This window comes from Canis lupus, chromosome 11 (assembly GCF_003254725.2).
Source record: "Canis lupus dingo isolate Sandy chromosome 11, ASM325472v2, whole genome shotgun sequence".
In the NCBI taxonomy this organism is placed as follows: Eukaryota; Metazoa; Chordata; class Mammalia; order Carnivora; family Canidae; genus Canis; species Canis lupus.
The window spans coordinates 56,293,706-56,312,165 of NC_064253.1; the positions used below are offsets into that span (position 1 = coordinate 56,293,706).

Consider the following 18,460-nt stretch of genomic DNA (forward strand, 5'->3'; position numbering starts at 1 on the left):
CACCTGAAATTCACTTTCCTTTGTGCAATGAGGAGGTTAGATCTGTTGATCTCTGAAGCCCATTGCAGTTCCAACATTCTATGATTCTAGGAAGATTCTCTCATGGTGCATAAGGTATTTCCTGGCAGGCGAGTATTTATTTTGAACATTGCATTTACCTCATGGGTTTCTATTTAACAAGTTACTGTTCTAGTACGCCAGATGGGGCTCTAAAGAGTTCCCACAGCTTCTCAACCCCCAGTGTTTACTCCAAGCGAATAGCTTCTGGATCAAAAGATGTGCTTCAACCTATCCTACTCGGTGACACCAAAGACAAAGAGGCAGTGATTTTTCAAAAAGCTGGAACCTCAGATCTAAGCTTCTCTCTAAGCTTTTCATACTGTGTTACCAGAAGCTCTAGTGTAAAGTGCAGATTCCCGTGCCTCATTCCCAGCCATTTTGGTTTAGAACTATCTTGAAAGAAGTCCAGAAATCTGCCTTTTTAACTCATGCTCCAGTGATTCTGATGCCAGTGGCCTGAGGTCCAGGTTTTAAACTCTGAGGCTGAACCATGCTGTGTGTGCCTCTGTGGCAGGATCTGTAGGAGAGACAGAGGTGAAATTACAGCTAAGGAGTCAGTAATTAGCATAATTACAGCCAATCTGCTGTGCACAGGATCCAAGGCAGCAATGGGACTGTCCTCTATTAGGCAGGCAGCAAAGGATTAAGTAAGGAATAAGCTCCATGCAGGCAGGTGCCATCTATACACTTTTCACCAAGTTTTCTCCAGTGCCTGGCTCCAAGAATGGCACATACTTGGTTCTAAGGAAAGACTTGCTAAGTGAATGAATGAATAAAGCTACTCATCCAAGAAGTACAAATAAAGAGATATTAACTTGTTAATGCAGTAGGCCGAAAGAGAGAAATATGTAGCAAGGGACTTGAAAATTAAAGGAAAGGTAAGATTCAAGGAAGGACCATAGAGAATTCAGAACTAGCTACACCTAATACTGGTTGAGCTCCTCTTGTGTCCCAGGTAGTGTGCATGGGCTCTCAGAGCCTTCATTTAATTCCCACAGCAATCTTAGGAGGTAGTAATCAGAATTCCTGTTTTATAGATAAGGAAAAGGAGAGATGAAAGGAGTGCCCTCAGCCCCACAGCTAAGTGGTGATGTCTAGATGTTCCAGGACAGCTTCCATGAGAGAGAAACGAGATGATGATGGACATAATATGAACTATCAGGCAGTTTTAGAAATAGCCCTCCACAGATCCACTGTTGAAAGTACAGAGGGATACAAAAAAATGACTATTTTTTACTTGGGTCACTTTTTATTTTTGTGATTGACTTCTGGCAGTTGCAAGGACCGGGTGTTCTTGGAGTCTGCACAATGGAATTGTAGTGTCTAGTCTCAGGTCTTATCAGTTTTTGACATTTAAGAATAAGAGGGAGAAGTCCTGGCCAAGGAGCCCTGAAGAGAACAGAATCGTGTTCACCACAGAAAGAGGCGCTGCCTGGGGTTTCACTTCCATACTTCCTGAGTGCCTCTCCTCTGTCTCCCATCCTTGGTGAGACAGTAACTGACTCTGGTAATAAGAGAGCAGGTGCTCCATCCCCAGCTCCCCAGAGCTGATGCTCACTGAGAAAGTTAGCACAGACAAGTGGCGGTGGTTGTTGATCCCAGGAGCACAGTCTTTTTTTTTTTTTTTTAAGATTTTATTTATTTATTCATGAGAGACACAGAGAGAGAGAGAGGCAGAGACACAGGCAGAGGGAGAAGCAGGCTCCATGCAGGGAGCCTGACGTGGGACTCGATCCTGGGTCTCCAGGATCACGCCCTGGTCAGAAAGCAGGTACTAAACCACTGAGCTACCCAGGGATCCCCCAGGAGCACAGTCTTGTTCATCAAGACTGATCTGGGTAGAGGGCACCTGGATGGTTCTGTGGTTGAGTGCTGCCTTCGGCTCATGTCGTGATCCCAGGGTCCTGGGATCCAGTTCCACATCGGGCTCCCCACAGGGAGCCTGCTTCTCCCTCTGCCTGTGTCTCTGCCTCTCTCTCTGTTTCTCTCATGAATAAATAAATAAAATCTTTTTTAAAAAAAAGAGTATCTGGGCAAGTTCCATGACACCACACCGGGTTCTGAACACTGCCCAATGGCTGTTTAGGTACCTTTGTGTTCTGATGTTGGACAGATTGAATACACCTAGTTTGATGTGTCTCTGTCTTCCACCCCTGCCCCTCCCCCCCATGACTTTGTCTTGTAGGTCGAACACTGCTGAAGATAAGTTTGTGTTCTGCAATGGACTTGTCCTGCATCGACTTCAGTGCCTTCGTGGATTTGGGGAGTGGCTCGACTCCATTAAAGACTTTTCCTTAAGTTTGCAGAGCCTGAACCTTGATATCCAAGCCTTAGCATGCCTGTCAGCGCTGAGCATGATCACAGGTAAGCACCACCCCGGTCACTGAAGTGACTGTGTCCTCCTCCCTCTCCTCTCCTGTGTTAAAGGTGGATTCTGGCTTTGGCTGTGACACACACACACATCCCAGAAATTAAGGAAAACGACTGCTACTTTTCTAAAATCTGTTAAGTTTAACCTAGTTTAAACAAAGAAACATATTTTTTGCAACTTATTGTCATGAACCTTCAGGAAAAATCTAAATTTCCACAGAAGCTCGTTGCCAATTGGAGCACCTGCTTCAGGGTTATTTTTACATGAGGTTTTTGAAGGAAGTTTACCTTAAGCAGCCTGTTCCTATGAGGCAGAGGGGCGAGTTCTCCCCGCTCCCTAGTCCTTGGCAGGTGACCCAAAGTAAAAGCAAAACACTGCACGTGTATAAAACATACCTTTACTTATTTGTTTAGGACTTGATTTAACAACTTTGGTTGGCAGAGAAGTGAGAAAAATGGATATTTGTAAAAAGCAAAAATGACTCAACAACTGTTTTTAAAAGTTAAGAACCAGAAGCATAAAACATATTCAATTAGTGTATTATGCGTTCCTCCACCTAGATGCCTCTCCCTTTCTATCTTTTGGGAGATAGAGGTTCCCAGGGCAGAATGAGAAAGAGAAAGGCACTCGGTTGAGAGAAACTGTGGCATCTCCCCAGGGCTGCCCTCAGGGCCCCAGGCCCCAGCTTCCTTTGCCCCCTCACACTTGCAGAGTTTCCTGCTCAGTCTCATCCTTCTCATCAGACTGGGACCTGGTGAGCCAGTGACAGCGGATGGAGGCTTCAGGAGAGGCTCATCCCACCTGGGGCTCACCTGCCCAGGGAGGAGGGCTCACTTCCTTTTCATCAGAGCCAAGCATGAGCTAGGCTGTTGGGACTAGGTTCAGATTTGCTACACTCTTAGCTGCAGAAAACATGTTTTTCAGGCAGGTGATGAACTTCTCAGAGGACCAAACAGATCCTTTGAGACCAGTGGGCCCTTTTTTCTCATGCATCAGAAATGGACATTACTTACATGTACCTTCTTGGGACATCTGTTAACTAAAGTGAGATGTATCTGAGGACCTTCAGAGGCTAGCCTGGGTCATCATTTAATGGTTTCCATGCAGGCAAAGAAAATGTATGGTAGGAATCAGACACTAGCATGTTCTTTCAGTATTCCAGGTGGGACCCCACTTCCTCCTGGGCTTTGGTCCTAGATAAGAAATTCCCTTCTTTTGATGGGGCCTGCCAGAGATTTCCACGGGAGCCATTAATAAAGCAAAAACAAGGCTACCTCCCAGAGTATGAATTCCATTGAGAGGGCTCTCCCATGGCTCACGGGAGCACCTGAAGTAAAGAGGCACGGTTCATGCACAAGTGTGACAGTCCCCACCTGGAGATATTGGGCAGCTCAGTGCAGAGAATATGGAAAAGGGATTAGGAGAAGGTGATATGAGTCCCACCTCTGCCTCCAGTCTGCTGTGTGTCCTGCCATTACAGTTGCTAAGCCCACCGTCCTTGATGTGGGGATTGCTCATAGAGAAGGCAGTTGGGCTTAGCAGAAACAGCATGGACTGCAGAATCCTGCACCCCCAGGTTGCAGTCTAGGGTCCTGGATTGAATAAGCGTGTGTTATTCAGCAATGCATCTCATTTCTCTGGACTGCAGTTACCCCATCTTAAAATGGGGATCCACAACACTTAGTCTGTGAGGCAGCAGTAAGGATTATGGGAAAGTAGGTTTGTGATGTAGCCAAAGTGGATTCAGAATAGGCACTCAGTCCGCGTGCATTCCCTCCTGGAATGTTAGTGACAGAGACCCTCTCAAAGTAGGCACATGCCTGTCCCTTCCCCTTGGAAGCCCCAGGGAGTCCAGAATCAAACTTGGTGGCATAAAGACACGGATGGGAGCTTTAGGAGGTATTATGTTTGGTGAATATATTCTTGGATGCTCGAGAAGCTCCAAGGAGGACATGATGTGGAAAAAATGAAGCTGCACTCACCAAGAGCAGGGGCACAGCAAGCCATATCCTTCATGGGGCAGTTCTACGTCCCACCAGCCTGTTGTCCTTGCTAGGGTTAATACCCACAGGAAAAACAAGCTCCTCTTCTCTCATTTCTGGACCTTGCAGTACTTTGTGATTTGCTCTTGGGAGGGGGGGTGGAAATGTGCAAAAGCATCAGGAAATGGCATAAAAAGTGACGTCTGGAAAACAGCAGCATGCCTTGTTGCAGATACTAATTTCCATTTGAATATGGGCTCCCATGAAATCCCAACTTTGGAATAAGCTCCACTGATTATACAGACTGATGGCAAGACTGTGATCAGGTGGGCTAGTGGCATCACAAACCTCATCCCAAAATTGTCTGCTCCTAAACCCACAGGGAAGAACTCATGACAAGGAAATGAGCTGTTAGAAGTTTAACCAGTCTCTTTTCCAGGAAAATTATTAAGAATCTGGGCAGTATTAGAAGTTTCATACACAAGGCTTTTATTTTCTACTTCTTTTTTTCTGCTTCTTCTACTTCTCTCTAGGCCTCCTTGTGAAAAACTAGGTGATTAGGTGGGGCAGGAAATGGTTTCTTTCAGATCACTCTCCTTCTCCACAGTTGTGGTTGTCAAATGTTTTTAAGTCCCCAGTTTATCTGCCCTAACTGTCTTCTTTCACCGGTGCCCCATCCCTGACATGGGAGCAACAGAAATGCTTTGCTTCTGATGGGATACCAGGGAGGTGATGTGTGGTAACTTAATTATGTTTAATACATAAGAAGACCCCCAAACAGAAAGTTAGTGTAGAATTATGGTTTTATAAGTATCCATTCATTAAATAAATATTGAGGACCTAGTATAGGCCAGGCTTGGTGTCAGTCTCTCAAGATGCAAAGATAAGCCATCCATCAATTCTACTGTCAGAAAGGGTATGGCCTTCTAGGAAGTCATATGTGATTATGATACAATGAACTCAATGTGTGGTGGTTAGTGTCCAAGTCCTTAAAAGCAATAGATTCAGGTGCAGGGGACGTCCGGATTACTGCTCACTTGTTTTTTTCAGAGAAAGGTGGAGGTGCTGGTCATGAATGGCTTCCCAAGGAGGTAGCATGTAGCCATGGGAAGATACAGAGGCAGGACATTCCAGATCAAGGAAATAGCATCACAAGGGCTTCAGCACCTGTAGGGAAAAGCAAGTGCAGTGGCATTGCATTGCACATGTGTTAAATCACACATATAATCTCGATAGAAAGAAGAACCAAAAGAGTGCAGGCTAAATACTCCAAGTGTGTCTATCCTGGAGTGAGCATGAGAGAGAAGACCTGAATCCACAGTGGGTCCTGAGCTTGGGCTCTCTGTTTCCAGTGGTTAGAGCTGCACTTTGAGGAAATTTAAAGCATTTCCAGGGAAAAGATTGATTCAATGCGATATTTATCTTATGGCCTGCTTTTATGCTCTAGCCTCAGAGTAAAATACCTCTCCCATATAGTGAAAAGGGAAATAAGATCAGGAAGGACGTTTTAGACCAGATGGTGGAAGGAATCTTGAGTGCCCAAATGCCATTTGGCATTGCTACACTAAAAGAATGTTCTCCATGGCTTTCTTTTCCCTCTCAGGTCTTCTGTCAAGTGATAAAATGACTCCTTTCTCTTATCCCTGTAGTCTTTTTTCCTGATCTTATTGGAACATGAATTCTAAGGTTGAGGAGCAGGAAGGAAGGATGGACCAATGGGCAGAAAGCAATGAACAATGACATAGAAGAACCAGGCAGGTGGTTGGTCCTGCCATGCCCTCTACCACCTGTCTTCCCAGAGCTGCCCTGCTCATTCTAAATGGTTACCTGGTTACCCCTTTTTTATATCATATATAGCCATCAGCTACATTGCAGAAGAAAACTAAGGACAGTATCATTTTTTTTTTAAAGTAGAGATTATCTTGGGATTTGGAGATTGGAGATCTTCACTCTGCTACTGCCTGCCTATGTAGTCTTGGACTAATTCCTTATGCAATCTCTCTCTCTTTTTTTTTTCTTACACTCTCTGAATCTCAGTTTTCTCATTTTTCACAGAGATAATTATGTCTACTTGTAAATTTCCTATAAAGATTAAATGAGCTAATGTGTACTTTGAAGAGAAAAAGATATTAGACAAATCTTCATTATGATTATCCTAAATGTTATTTTCTTACCTCAGGAAGAGCTAACTATTCTCCTGAGAATCCATAACAATTTCCTGTGTCCCTACAATTCCACATACACATTATATTAAGTAATTTATTTGTGTCTCTTCTTTTCTAACTAGACTGTGGGTTTCTTTAAGGCCAGGGAGAGTCTTATTCATCTTTATAATTACTTTGGCATTTAAAAGTGTTTGGCACATGGCAAATATTGGTTAAATGAATGGGTTATAAATTTCGGGAAGTCTCCCAAATTAGGAAAATTAATTATTTTTAGCCTACCACTTTGTTATTAGAAAATAGTCTGAATTCCTGAGGACTACCGTATTTCAATTCAGATTAATTCAATAATATTTATTGAGCATCTGCTATGTGCCAGGCACACAATCCCTTATCCTCAAAGAGTTTGTGGTCTCCTTGGGGAGACAGACACATACTCTAATAAACCAAAGACAGACAGACTGGAAAGCATATTACAGCCTCGGCTCAGAGTGCCGACCAGCTCAGTGTCCCTGGGGACTGTCCAGCAATAAAGGATGTTCCATGTGCAATAAGAGGTAGCAGTGAGATGACTTCCCCAAGAAAGAAATGGAGCCCAGAGCAGAGCAGGAAGGTCCTGTCTGTTGGTTGGTGTTAGCTTTCCTCTTTGGCTGGAACTGTATTACTGTTGTCCTCGTGTTGGCCTGTGCCCTGAGACCTGCTCAAAAAGAGAAAGAATTGCTTTTCCTTATTGGATCTCCTGACAGCTACCCTCACCCTGTCCTCATCTCCGCTACTTGCCAGTGAGAAAGAGAATCTGTTTCTTGTATGTGCCCAAGAGACAGAACTGGGAACTGTAAAATTCAGCTCAACATAAGAAAAACTTTGTAGTAGAAATGATTTGATTCTGGAACAAGCGGCATCGGGGAGTTAGGTGTACAGAGACTGGGTGACTGGTAGGTGCAGACTGGCTCAGGCATCTCGTGGGGACCAGGACTGGCTAGAGCAGAGCTTCCCTAGCTTTCATGTGCATCAACCCACGAAGCATCTTGTTAAATTGCACTTATGATGAGGCAGATCCAGGGCAGGGCCTGAAATTCTGCATTACTACCAAGCTGCCGGGTGATGTTGATGCTGCTGAGGTAGTGACGACGTCTGAACAGAAAGGAACAATGAAAGCTATTGGTAATTAGAATTCCAGGAAGTTAATAATTTTCAAATACCCTGTGCCAGGCACTGTGCCAAGGGCTTTACATGTGCTATTTTGTTTAATGTTGTCTAGTTAGTAGATCTGGAAGGACCTGGCATGGATTACAACAGAGATGGGAAGCAGATGGACAAGCCAAGAGCTATTGAAACAGTGTAGGTAGCAGTTACTGAAGACCTAGGCCAGAGGGATTGCAGGGAGGAGCTAGATGCAAGGAACATCACAGAGATGTTCACCAGTGTTCTTACAATGGATTAACTATGATGGCCAGGGAGGAAGAATTGTTAGACATGGTGTGGGAGCGATGGGGAGGACGGTGAAATCCTTAACAGGCAAATTCAGAGAAGCAGCCGATTTGAAGGGGGTATTAATGAGTTGAGCTGTAGACATAGAGGATACTTGCTAATATTTTTTAAGTAGTTACTATATGCGGGCATTGTCCCAAACACTTCACATGTGTCAACTCATTTACTTCTCCCCACAACCCAGGAGGCAGGTATCCTCATCAGCCCTGTTTTTACAAATGGGGAAACAGACCCAATAAGTGGCAGAGCTAGGTTTTACATCCAGGAAGTCTGACTCCAAAGCTTGTAATGTGGTAGGTTTTAGAGTTTGTGAATGTTGTCTACTGCTCATTAACTACCAACTTCTATATTTATTCTGAGCAGCTTATGTGTTTAGTATTCATTTAATCATATTTTACAGGTCATTGTTCCTCTGTGTACATATTCACTGAACAGATAGTTATTGGTGTCTCCTCTGTACTCAGGAGGTGTAATGATGGGCAAACACAGCCCACGCCCCTGTGGAGCTTACATTTAATGGAGAAGGCAGGCAAGAGTTAGATAGATATCTGATTCTAACCTGTTATATCCTTGAAAGGGAAAAAAAATAGAATGCCATAGGAGAGCATGATCTAACTGGGAGTATTACTCAGCCTTTAGAAATGACAAATACCCACCATTTGCTTCGACGTGGATGGAACTGGAGGGTATTATGCTGAATGAAGTAAGTCAATCGGAGAAGGACAATCATTATATGGTTTCATTCATTTGGGAAATATAAATAATAGTGAAAGGGAATAGAGGGGAAGGGAGAAGAAATGGGTAGGAAATATCAGAAAGGGAGACAGAACGTGGAAGACTCCTAACTCTGGGAAACGAACTAGGGGTGGTGGAAGGGGAGGAGGGCGGAGGGTAGGGGTGACTGGGTGACGGGCACTGAGGGGGGCACTTGACTGGGTGAGCACTGGGTGTTATTCTGTATGTTGGCAAATTGAACACCAATAAAAAACAAATTTATTATTTAAAAAAATAAATAAATAAACTGGGAGTAAAAAGGAAAGTTGCCTTGAAGAAATATTTGATCCGTAATCTAAAGGACAAGTAGCTCTTAACGAGGTGAAAAGGGAAAAACATGAGCACAGATCTTAGTAGCTCTATTATTTCACTGGATCTCTCCCTCTTCCCACCCTCTTTGCTTTCTCCCATTCCTTCCCTTTCCCCCTCCCACTCTCCCTCCCTCCTCTCTCTCCACCTCCCACCTGCTTCCGTTCCTCTCTCAGCAGAGAGGTCTGTGGCATGGATAGCTAAAATTGCATAGGAATTCAGCAGTTTCTTTGGATACTAACACCACACAGGTCAGTGTTGTCCATCTGTTTTGTTCACTGCTCTTCCCCAATGGCTATAATATTGCTAGGCACAGAATGGGCACTTGGTACGTATTTGTTGAAAGAAGTAATTAATCAGTTAGTTAAATAGGTACACAGAAAGTCAGGAGTTATAGGGAGGCTGAAATCATCTCAGGATAAAGAAGAACATCCTAATATGACGTTCAAGGCATCCCAGTATAATAGAAACATGCCTGGACTTTGAGCAAAAGAAATTAGCCATTTGCTAATTTTGACTGTGGGCAAGTCACTTACTTAACTCTCTGAGCCTCTCAGCCTTCTTATCTATTAAGTAAAGATCATCTTTGTCCTACCTGATTCACAAGCATATTGAGAGAGTGTGATAAAATAATCTAAGTAGAAGAGTATAATATAAAGTGCTACTAAGTCTATTGTTATTTTCCAGTGGTCGGGCACTTTCTTTGTGACCTCTCATGGTAGGGATTCTTGTTTTGGGTGGGAGTGTGAACTAAATGATTCAAATCCTTTCCAACACATATGTTCTATGATTGTGACACGTAAATTCATTACTTAACCATTTCTATAAGATACATTTTAAAGTTTTGGATACAGAAAGCTGAGTTAAATACTGACGTATTAGATAAAAATGATGTAGATCAAAGAGCAAGAAATGCCGAAGGGCTTGTTTTGTTTAATGGTGGACAAAGATCATACACTAAAATCTGTGTGTGATTCTCTAGGAAGGGGGAAATCCAAATGTCCAATTTCCCCCAGAATTGATGAGGTCTCTGTATATCAGCATTGCAACCATGTTTACCAGACACCGAAAAGAAAAGAAGTCCTTAAATGAAAACGTCAGTGATTGGGGTTTTAAGGAATTTCAGATTACTAGGAAGGTCCCAGCCACTTAGTGACTCCCTAGTGATTTGGAAATCTTGCTGGCTGCTGGCAGTAGTTTGCATGGAGACTGAATTTTATCTCAGCCCTTTTGAAAAAGTAAAGAAACCACAAATCCAGTAGCTGTTCAAAACAACAAAGAAGGTGCCTTTGGCTTCTAACAGGAGTGTCTCTGAATTCCTCAAGGAATTCCAGGCCTAGGGTTGATCCAGCTGGCAGGGAGGTATCGATCTCCACTTGAATTCACTGAATAAATAATGGTTGCCATAGTTATTGAGCAGTCACAACTGGTTGGAGAGCAGGGAAAACTCTGAGGCACCTTCTGTGAGTTTGGCCATGAGAAAGTCTAGTTATAAGGTTCTGTAATCAACCCCCTCCCCAAATCCAGCCAATACCATTCTCTGTTTCTTTATCCTGAAAACGAATATGGGATCTTGAATGCAACACAAGACATGGGCACTGAAAAGAAGGCACATGTTAAATCAATAGATTGGTTATTTTATTCTGGGAAAAAGCATCCCTCCCTAGGTTCGGAACCTAATTTGCCATAGCTCAGTATTAATAGACATTATTATCAGCAAGATGACTGTTTGAGCATGTTACAGCTACTAGAGAGACCAAATCCCAGGTTGTTTTATGTTAACAGTTTAATATACAAATACTGCTAACTTGGGAATTTTAAAAGAAAGGAAAAGAGTTATCTGACAATCTCATAAATATTCTCACTTTTCTGTTTCTGTTCACCCTTCTTTATATGCAGAAATAAATTTTGCATAGATGTCATCCCAGCTTAGATGCCATTTTATATTCTGTTCTTTCTTTTATGCGATATATGTTTTTCCATGTTGCTTGACAGCCTTCATATCTGTCCTTTCTGATGCCTACATTTATGTGCATATACCATTTTTGACTTAATAGTTCCCTTTTCTTCCACCCCTTATCTTTTTCCCAGTTTTTTAAATAGATACTGCAACCCTAAATGTCTTCATGCATACAGTTTATTCTTCTGCTGAATTTTTCCTTCAGATAAATTCCCAAGAGTGGGATTACTTGGGCAGAGGCTATGAACATTTTACAGTTCTTGAAGTTTACTGCCAAACTTGCAGTCTGCTTTTCTGTTTTGGTGGCAGGGGCAAAGGGGAGAGGGAGGTGGAATAAGAGTTTAGAAGGAACACCGTTGCAGGCAAAATTTCCCTTGAAGGTCACTCCTGGGTGTGTCTTTTGAGACTAAACAGAGAGACTACGTATATAGTAAAGATAAACATAGAGGACAGGTTTGCACCTAGGCTGATTAGCTAATAGTTCCTGGGAAGCAAAATCATGCACTGCAAAGCTTGAGAAGTAGGGGACTTTGTTGCCTTTTGTTTGACCTGTGGTTGCCAACCATTTGCTGTTTGTCAGGCATTGTTGCAGGTGCTGACTGTACCATGCATGGAGCACTCTGCAGTTGGTAGAAAGTTGGTAGCATCATCTTAGTTGAGCCTGTCAATACCCATGGAAGTAGGTTTTATTATAACTATACTTCTTCTTTCAATGTTTTGTGTAGTATGTAGGGCACAAAGAAAAGAGGAACCTGGCAGGCTTAGCCCATAGAGTATGCAACTCTTGATCTCAGGGTTGTGAGTCTGAGCCCTACATTGGGTGTACAGATTCCTTAAAAATAAAATCTTGGGGAGAGGAGCTGGGTGGCTTAGTTGCTTAAATGTCCGACTCTTGATTTCAGCTCAGGTTGTGATCTCAGAGTTGTGAGATGGAGCCCAGAGTCAGACTCAAAGCCAGGCATGGAGCCTACCTAAGATTCTCTCTTCCCCTCTGCCCTTCCCCCACCAGCCTCCCTCCTCACGCGCACTCTCACACACATGTGTACATATACACGTGCATACTCTTCTTTAAAAAAATTAAAAATTAAAATTAAATAAAATATTTTTTAAAAAGAGGTACACAGAAAGGAATAAAGAAGAATACAATAAAGACTTGTGTATCTACCACCCACCCTGTAATCCCCATTTTCCTACAAAGACATGGTCCTAAGAGATTAAGTCACATGGCTAGTAGTAAGTAACAGAACCAAAACTGGAACCCAGCTCCGTCTGACTACACATCCAGTGCCCTTTTCTCCATATTATGGTGCATCAAGATGAGACACCCACAAGTTACAGCCAACTGAGATGCCACTGGCAATTTTCATGGTTGTAATTTAATGTAATTATAACACATCAGAGCTAGAAGGGACCTTAGAGGTCATTAAATCCAACCTCCTCCTTTTAAGATAAGCCTTAAACCTATGGAAGAATGCAGATCTCCTGGTCCCTGGGCCTCCTTTGATTTAGGACAAGAGGGGAAAAAAAATGTCTGGATATTGCTCCATTTTGCTAATTGACTTTTTTTGTTTTAAGGAAACAACTTCCCTAACAAAAATATCCCCAAGAGGATTAAGAGTACACTTATCTTGATGAGCACAGAGTTATGTATAGAATTGTTGAATCACTGAACACTTTTGTACACCTGAAACTAATATAATGCTGCACATTAATTATACTGGAATTTTAAAAAATGAGAAAGCATATATCCCCAACTGAAAAAATAAACGTGGGAAAAATTAGACACTGTTGCTTGATTTCCCTTTGGAAGGATGTCTTCAATCTCATGAGAATTATTGTTTTACGTGTAAATATACTTAGAGATACAAACCCTGACTAACTAGGGCCAAGACCTTCTCTCAGGAAAGAGACTTTGGTATCTAAATGTTGAGGGAGAGCAGAGTGGTTTATACTGGATGTGATGCTCCTTTCTGATTAGAGATGCAACATTGCTCTGTGGCAGGAGGACAAAATGTGCCTCAGGAAACTGAGTTCAGATCAGTTTAGCAGCTTTTAGCAGCCAAAATTTAGACTTTGGGAAAATCACTTAACATTAAAATAAAATGGGAGATCATAATATTTAACATGTGGATCACTTTGTATATTGTTTTATAAAATATCAGATACAGGTGTTCATGTCTTGCTACATTGTAAAGTCCCTGCAGTGCCTCTTTCAGGGCCTCTTCCCTTCTCTTTGACTTTTCCATCTCCACAGCAGGAAGACACGTGTATTTTGTACAGAGTGCCAGGTGTAGGACAATAGGTGTTTCAAGGGGGAGTGAAAAACAGGGAAAAGAAAAGCTGGATTCTTCTCAGTGCTGGTTAGCATGAAAACATAAGAATGTGCTTTGTGCTGGGTCTTGTGGGGCAGCCCCTGCATTAGCAAATGGAACTTACAGATCCCCCTTCCCCATCTTAACAGATGGGGACATTAATTCACTTTCCTCGATGTGTTTCTTTGTCACTCTGAAAAAAGAGTTGATTTCTGATAGGACTTTTATAGGATAATGTATGCAAAGTAATAACCACTCTGTCATTCATTCAATGTGACTATGTGCCAGGAACTGTGTGCTTCACCTAAGTTGGTCCTCCCAGAAACCCTAAATTAGGGACAGTTATTATCTTCACTTTATAAGGAACCTGGGGCGCAGAAAGTCAGAGGCTAACTCAGGAGCACACAGTGAGGAAGTGGTAGGACTGGGATTCGAACCCTGATGCCATTTGATAACAAAGGCTATGAGTTACCTCTAAGATGGAGGCACTTGGATTCTAAAATGCCATCCCAACTGGTAGAAGACACAGACCTCAATTTGGGATTCGAAGTCTCTTAAGATGAGGCTGTCTACTGGGTGTTATATAAGACCAATGAATCACTGACCTCTACCTCTGAAACCAATAATACATTATATGTTAATTAATAAAATTTAAATTTTAAAAAAATTTGCTAAAATGAGAAATTAAAAAGAAGATGGGGATGCCTAGGGCCCCTGAGTGGCTCAGTCAGCTCAGTGTCTGCCTTTGGTTCAGGTCATGATCTCAGGGTCCTGCGTAAAGCTCCCTCCTCAGCAAGGAGTCTGTTTCTCTCTCTCTCTCTCCTCCTCTCTCTCTCTCTTTCTTTCTCAAATAAATAAATAAAATCTTAAAAAAAAAAAAAAAATAAAAAAAAGATGGGGTACCTGGTTGGCTCAAGCAGTAGAGAGCATCCAACTCTTGATCTCAGGGTCATGAGTTCAAGCCCCATGTTGGGCGTGGAGCCTACTTAAAATTAAAAAAAAAAAAAAAAAGCAAAAATAAAGAAAACTCAAAGTCTCTTAAGATGTAACATCCTCCTAAACTTGCCCTTTTGTATCCCTCTACAGAACGACATGGGTTAAAAGAACCAAAGAGAGTGGAGGAGCTATGCAACAAGATCACAAGCAGCTTGAAAGACCACCAGAGTAAGGGACAGGCTTTGGAGCCCAGCGAGCCCAAGGTCCTGGGCGCCTTGGTAGAACTGCGCAAGATCTGCACCCTGGGCCTCCAGCGCATCTTCTACCTGAAGCTGGAAGACTTGGTGTCTCCACCTTCCATCATCGACAAGCTCTTCCTGGACACCCTGCCTTTCTGAACGGGAGCCGCCTGGCACCTACTTGCTAAGCAGCAAAGGAATGGGTCTGGACACCTATCGTTTTCTGTCCTTCCTTAAGAGAAAAAGCAGCTCCTGTAGAAAAGACTTTTTTTTTTTTTTCTGGCACTTTTCCTTACAACCTAAAGCCAGAAAACTTGCAGAGTATTGTGTTGGGGTTGTGTTTTATATTTAGGCTTTGGGGTTGGTGTGGGAGGGGAGGGTAGAGTTCATGAGGGTTTTCTAAGAAATTGCTAACAAAGCACTTTTGGACAATGCTATCCGAGCAGGAAAAAAAAAAAGGATAATATAACTGTTTTAAAACTCTTTCTGGGGAATACAATTATAGTTGCTTTGTATTTAAAAACAAGAACAGCCAACGGTTGTTCGCCAGGGTAGGATGTGTCTTGAGGTTGATCTTTAGAATACACTTCCTGTATCAAGGGTATGTATGTGGTGCAAAGAAGGCAGAAATTCTCTCTTTTAATTTCTTTCTTCCTTTATTTTATTTTAACAAATGGTGAAAGATGAGGATTACCTATAAATCAGACATAGCAAAATGATAATGGCTGTTCGCTTCCATATACAAGTGCAATTTTTAAAGTGCTGTCTTACTAAGTCTTGTTTATGAACTCTCCTTTCTTTTATATGGAAATAAAAAGGAGGCAGTCATATTGGCAAATGACACGTGTTCATTTTCCTAGCAGAGGCTTTGTCCACCTGCCCTGTAGAGCGCTTCTGAGGAATGGTCCATCCAAGATTTTAGGCCACTCTTAGTGGATCCAGAGCTCTGCCCTGATGCCCAGCTGTCCTGAAAGGGGCTCAGATTATAAAATGGATTGCATACAGCTGTGTTGGTTGTGTTCCATCAACTGAGACAGAGTTCCCTAAAGTTGCTTCAGTTAATAGCAACTGACTGGCACATTCATTCAGAAGCCCCAGGAGCATCCAGTGAGTCTCAAGGGTTTGATTCCTAAATAAGAACATACAAATAAGTAGGAACTGATCATACAGGGTAAACACCAGAGGTAATAAGATTTTTGAAATATATATAATTTAATTTTTGTTATTGGTGACAAGGACAATTTTGGAGAGCAAGCGAGTCTTATTTTAAAAAATAATAGTATGAATGTGACTACTAGACAGGATTAGTGGGCTGCGTTTCAACATTCCGTGTTCGTACTCCCTTTTGTATGTTTATACTGTCGATGCCATATTACTATGAGATAATTTGTTGCATAGTGTCCTTATTTGTATAAACATTTGTATGCACGTTATATTGTAATAGCTTTGCCTGTATTTATTGCAAGACCACCAGCTCCTGGAAGCTGAGTTACAAAGTACTTAAATGGGGTGTTCACAGTAACTTGGATACACCAATTAGAAATTAAATAAACAAATATATATATATAAATATAGCAGGTTACATATATATATTTATAATGTGTCTTTTTATTAACCATTTGTACAATAAATGTTACTTCCCATGCAGTTATTTTATGATTCATTTGCAGTGACTTTTAAGGCAGTACTGTTTAGCACTTTGATATTAAAATTTTGCTTATGTTTTGCTAAATTCGAATAATGTTTGAAGATTTTTAGGTCTAAAAGTCTTTATATTATATACTCTGTATCAATCAAAATATCTTTGGCCATTTTGCTAAGAAACAAACTTTGAATGTCAAAATGATGTCACAGTAGTTTTTGTTAGCTTTAAATCATTTTTGCTTTAGTGTTTTTAAAGAAAAAAATAACAAAACTATGCTGTTTATATTGTCATTAAATTATACAATCAAACAAATGCCAAATGAATTGCCTAATTGCTGCAAAGGATAACCCAGATAGCAAAGCATATATGGTTTGGTTCCCCCCTGCCCCAAGAGTCATTCTGATATTTGATCATGTATTATGTTTGTGTGAGCTTTTATGGAAGATTATTATTTTTATATCCAGGTGATAGGGTCTGCAATGTTAGGCCCTTGGAACATTAGACTTTGCAGGGGCCTGACTTGTCAACTGGTCCCCCATACCTCTGAAACTCATAGAGGAGACAACCGGGACCCAGCGATAAGTAAAAATTGCCCAAGGTCCAACAGGCCAATACCAGAATCAAGACTAGGACCTACTTCTCCTTTCTATAGTGTTTTTACTCAACTTATTGCATCTATAGGAAAACAGGCTTTTAAAAATAACCACTAATATTTACATTTTACCTGATAACCGTGAGTAAAGTAGTACTTTTGCATTAATTTTTTGAGCTTATATGCAAACATAATAAACATTATTAAATATCAGGAAAGCTAACATTTCATACAAGGTAGCTTCAGACCAAATTCAAATTGAATTTGAATAAATTAGAAATACTGTGCATACATAACCCTTTGGTGCACCATTAGTATTGGAAAGTTAATCCTTGTTTTTTGTCATGTCCATAAAAGAAAAACAAAACAAACAGAAAAACCAGAGCCCTGGAGAAATGCTGTTACTTTTTATTTTTACACCCATCAGATTTAAGGAAAAGACTTTTTAGCTGTGATATTGATTGGTTGGTTGGAAAGAATGAAGGTTTTTAGTTTTAGGTCCAGACACTAGTGTTGAAAATAAAGGTGATAGCCAGTGTTCTTCTGTCTTCCATAGTTGTAAGAACTATGAGAGCCTCCCACGTAATCCATCAACTCAACTCTCTTTTTTTGTCTTGATGTTGACACACAAGTTTATACAGAGTGGATGACCAAACTAGCTCAGAAGAGGACAGCAAGAATTAAAGCAGGTGATTCTTCCCTTGTGGGAGAGCTCTCTCAGTGCGAACATGCCTTCTGTGGGCGGAAATCAGGAATCCACCAGCTGTTAATGGAGAGTGCCTTGCTTTCATTTCAGACAGCAGAGTTTTCCAAAGTTTCTCTGCTCTTCTAACAGCATTGCTCTTTAGTGTGTGTTAACCTGTGGTTTGAAAGAAATGCTCTTGTACATTAACAATGTAAATTTAAATGATTAAATTAAATTACATTTTATCAATGGCTACCGGTGTGTTAAATAAGCATGCTTCATTTTAACAGTATTCTCTTCATCATGTATATGATAGTATTTGCTGTGATCTCTTAAACACATCCCCAAATGGATTTTTTCTGAAGGCTTACTAATGCTGAAAAATTAATAGGCATTCTGAATTGGAAATATATTAAACCTCACTGATTGGGAAGAAGGACATTCTAAATTCGATAACCATGTATTGACTACTTCCTGTGGACAAAGCACTGCTGCGTGCTTTGAGGAGATGCAAACATGCACAGTGTTGAAGCTATTTTTCTTTCAATCATAAATTATTAAATATAGTATATATTTATATGTTTTACACATATATATTAAATTAAGCTAATAATTGATTGCCTAAAAGTATTCTTTAAGGGCTTTAAGGACTTACCTTTATTAAGATAATGGGATATCAGTTGTTTATGAACCAGAATTTACAAGAATCAGGATTAGAGTTCTCCAAGATTGATCAGTACTCTCTGCCTTTTTGCTGACACCACTACTCTATATTGCCTAGAAACCTCTCTCCGTGGGCAGTGCAAATGCAACTTTCATTCAACTCTACCCCAAATATCATTTATTCTGGATTAGGGCAAATCTATTTTGTGTGTGTGTATATTGAAGGCTCAAAACAATGTGGAGCTCTCCCAATTTAATTCAACAGTTCATGTACAAAGA

At 41.2% G+C, this 18,460-nt stretch overlaps 1 protein-coding gene across 4 annotated transcripts in view; it reads left to right on the forward strand.

Annotated features, from left to right (window-relative positions):
* The window catches only part of NR4A3 (nuclear receptor subfamily 4 group A member 3), a 40,290-nt gene extending 22,521 nt beyond the window's left edge, over positions 1 to 17,769 (forward strand). For all 4 annotated transcript variants that reach the window (XM_025432487.3, XM_025432484.3, XM_025432485.3 and 1 more), the window contains 2 exons: positions 2,246 to 2,424; positions 14,508 to 17,769. In XM_025432487.3, the coding sequence (XP_025288272.1) occupies positions 2,246 to 2,424; positions 14,508 to 14,755 (427 nt within the window). In that variant the 3' untranslated portion in view covers positions 14,756 to 17,769. The remainder of the gene's footprint in view (positions 1 to 2,245; positions 2,425 to 14,507) is intronic.
* Positions 17,770 to 18,460: the final 691 nt, after the last annotated feature.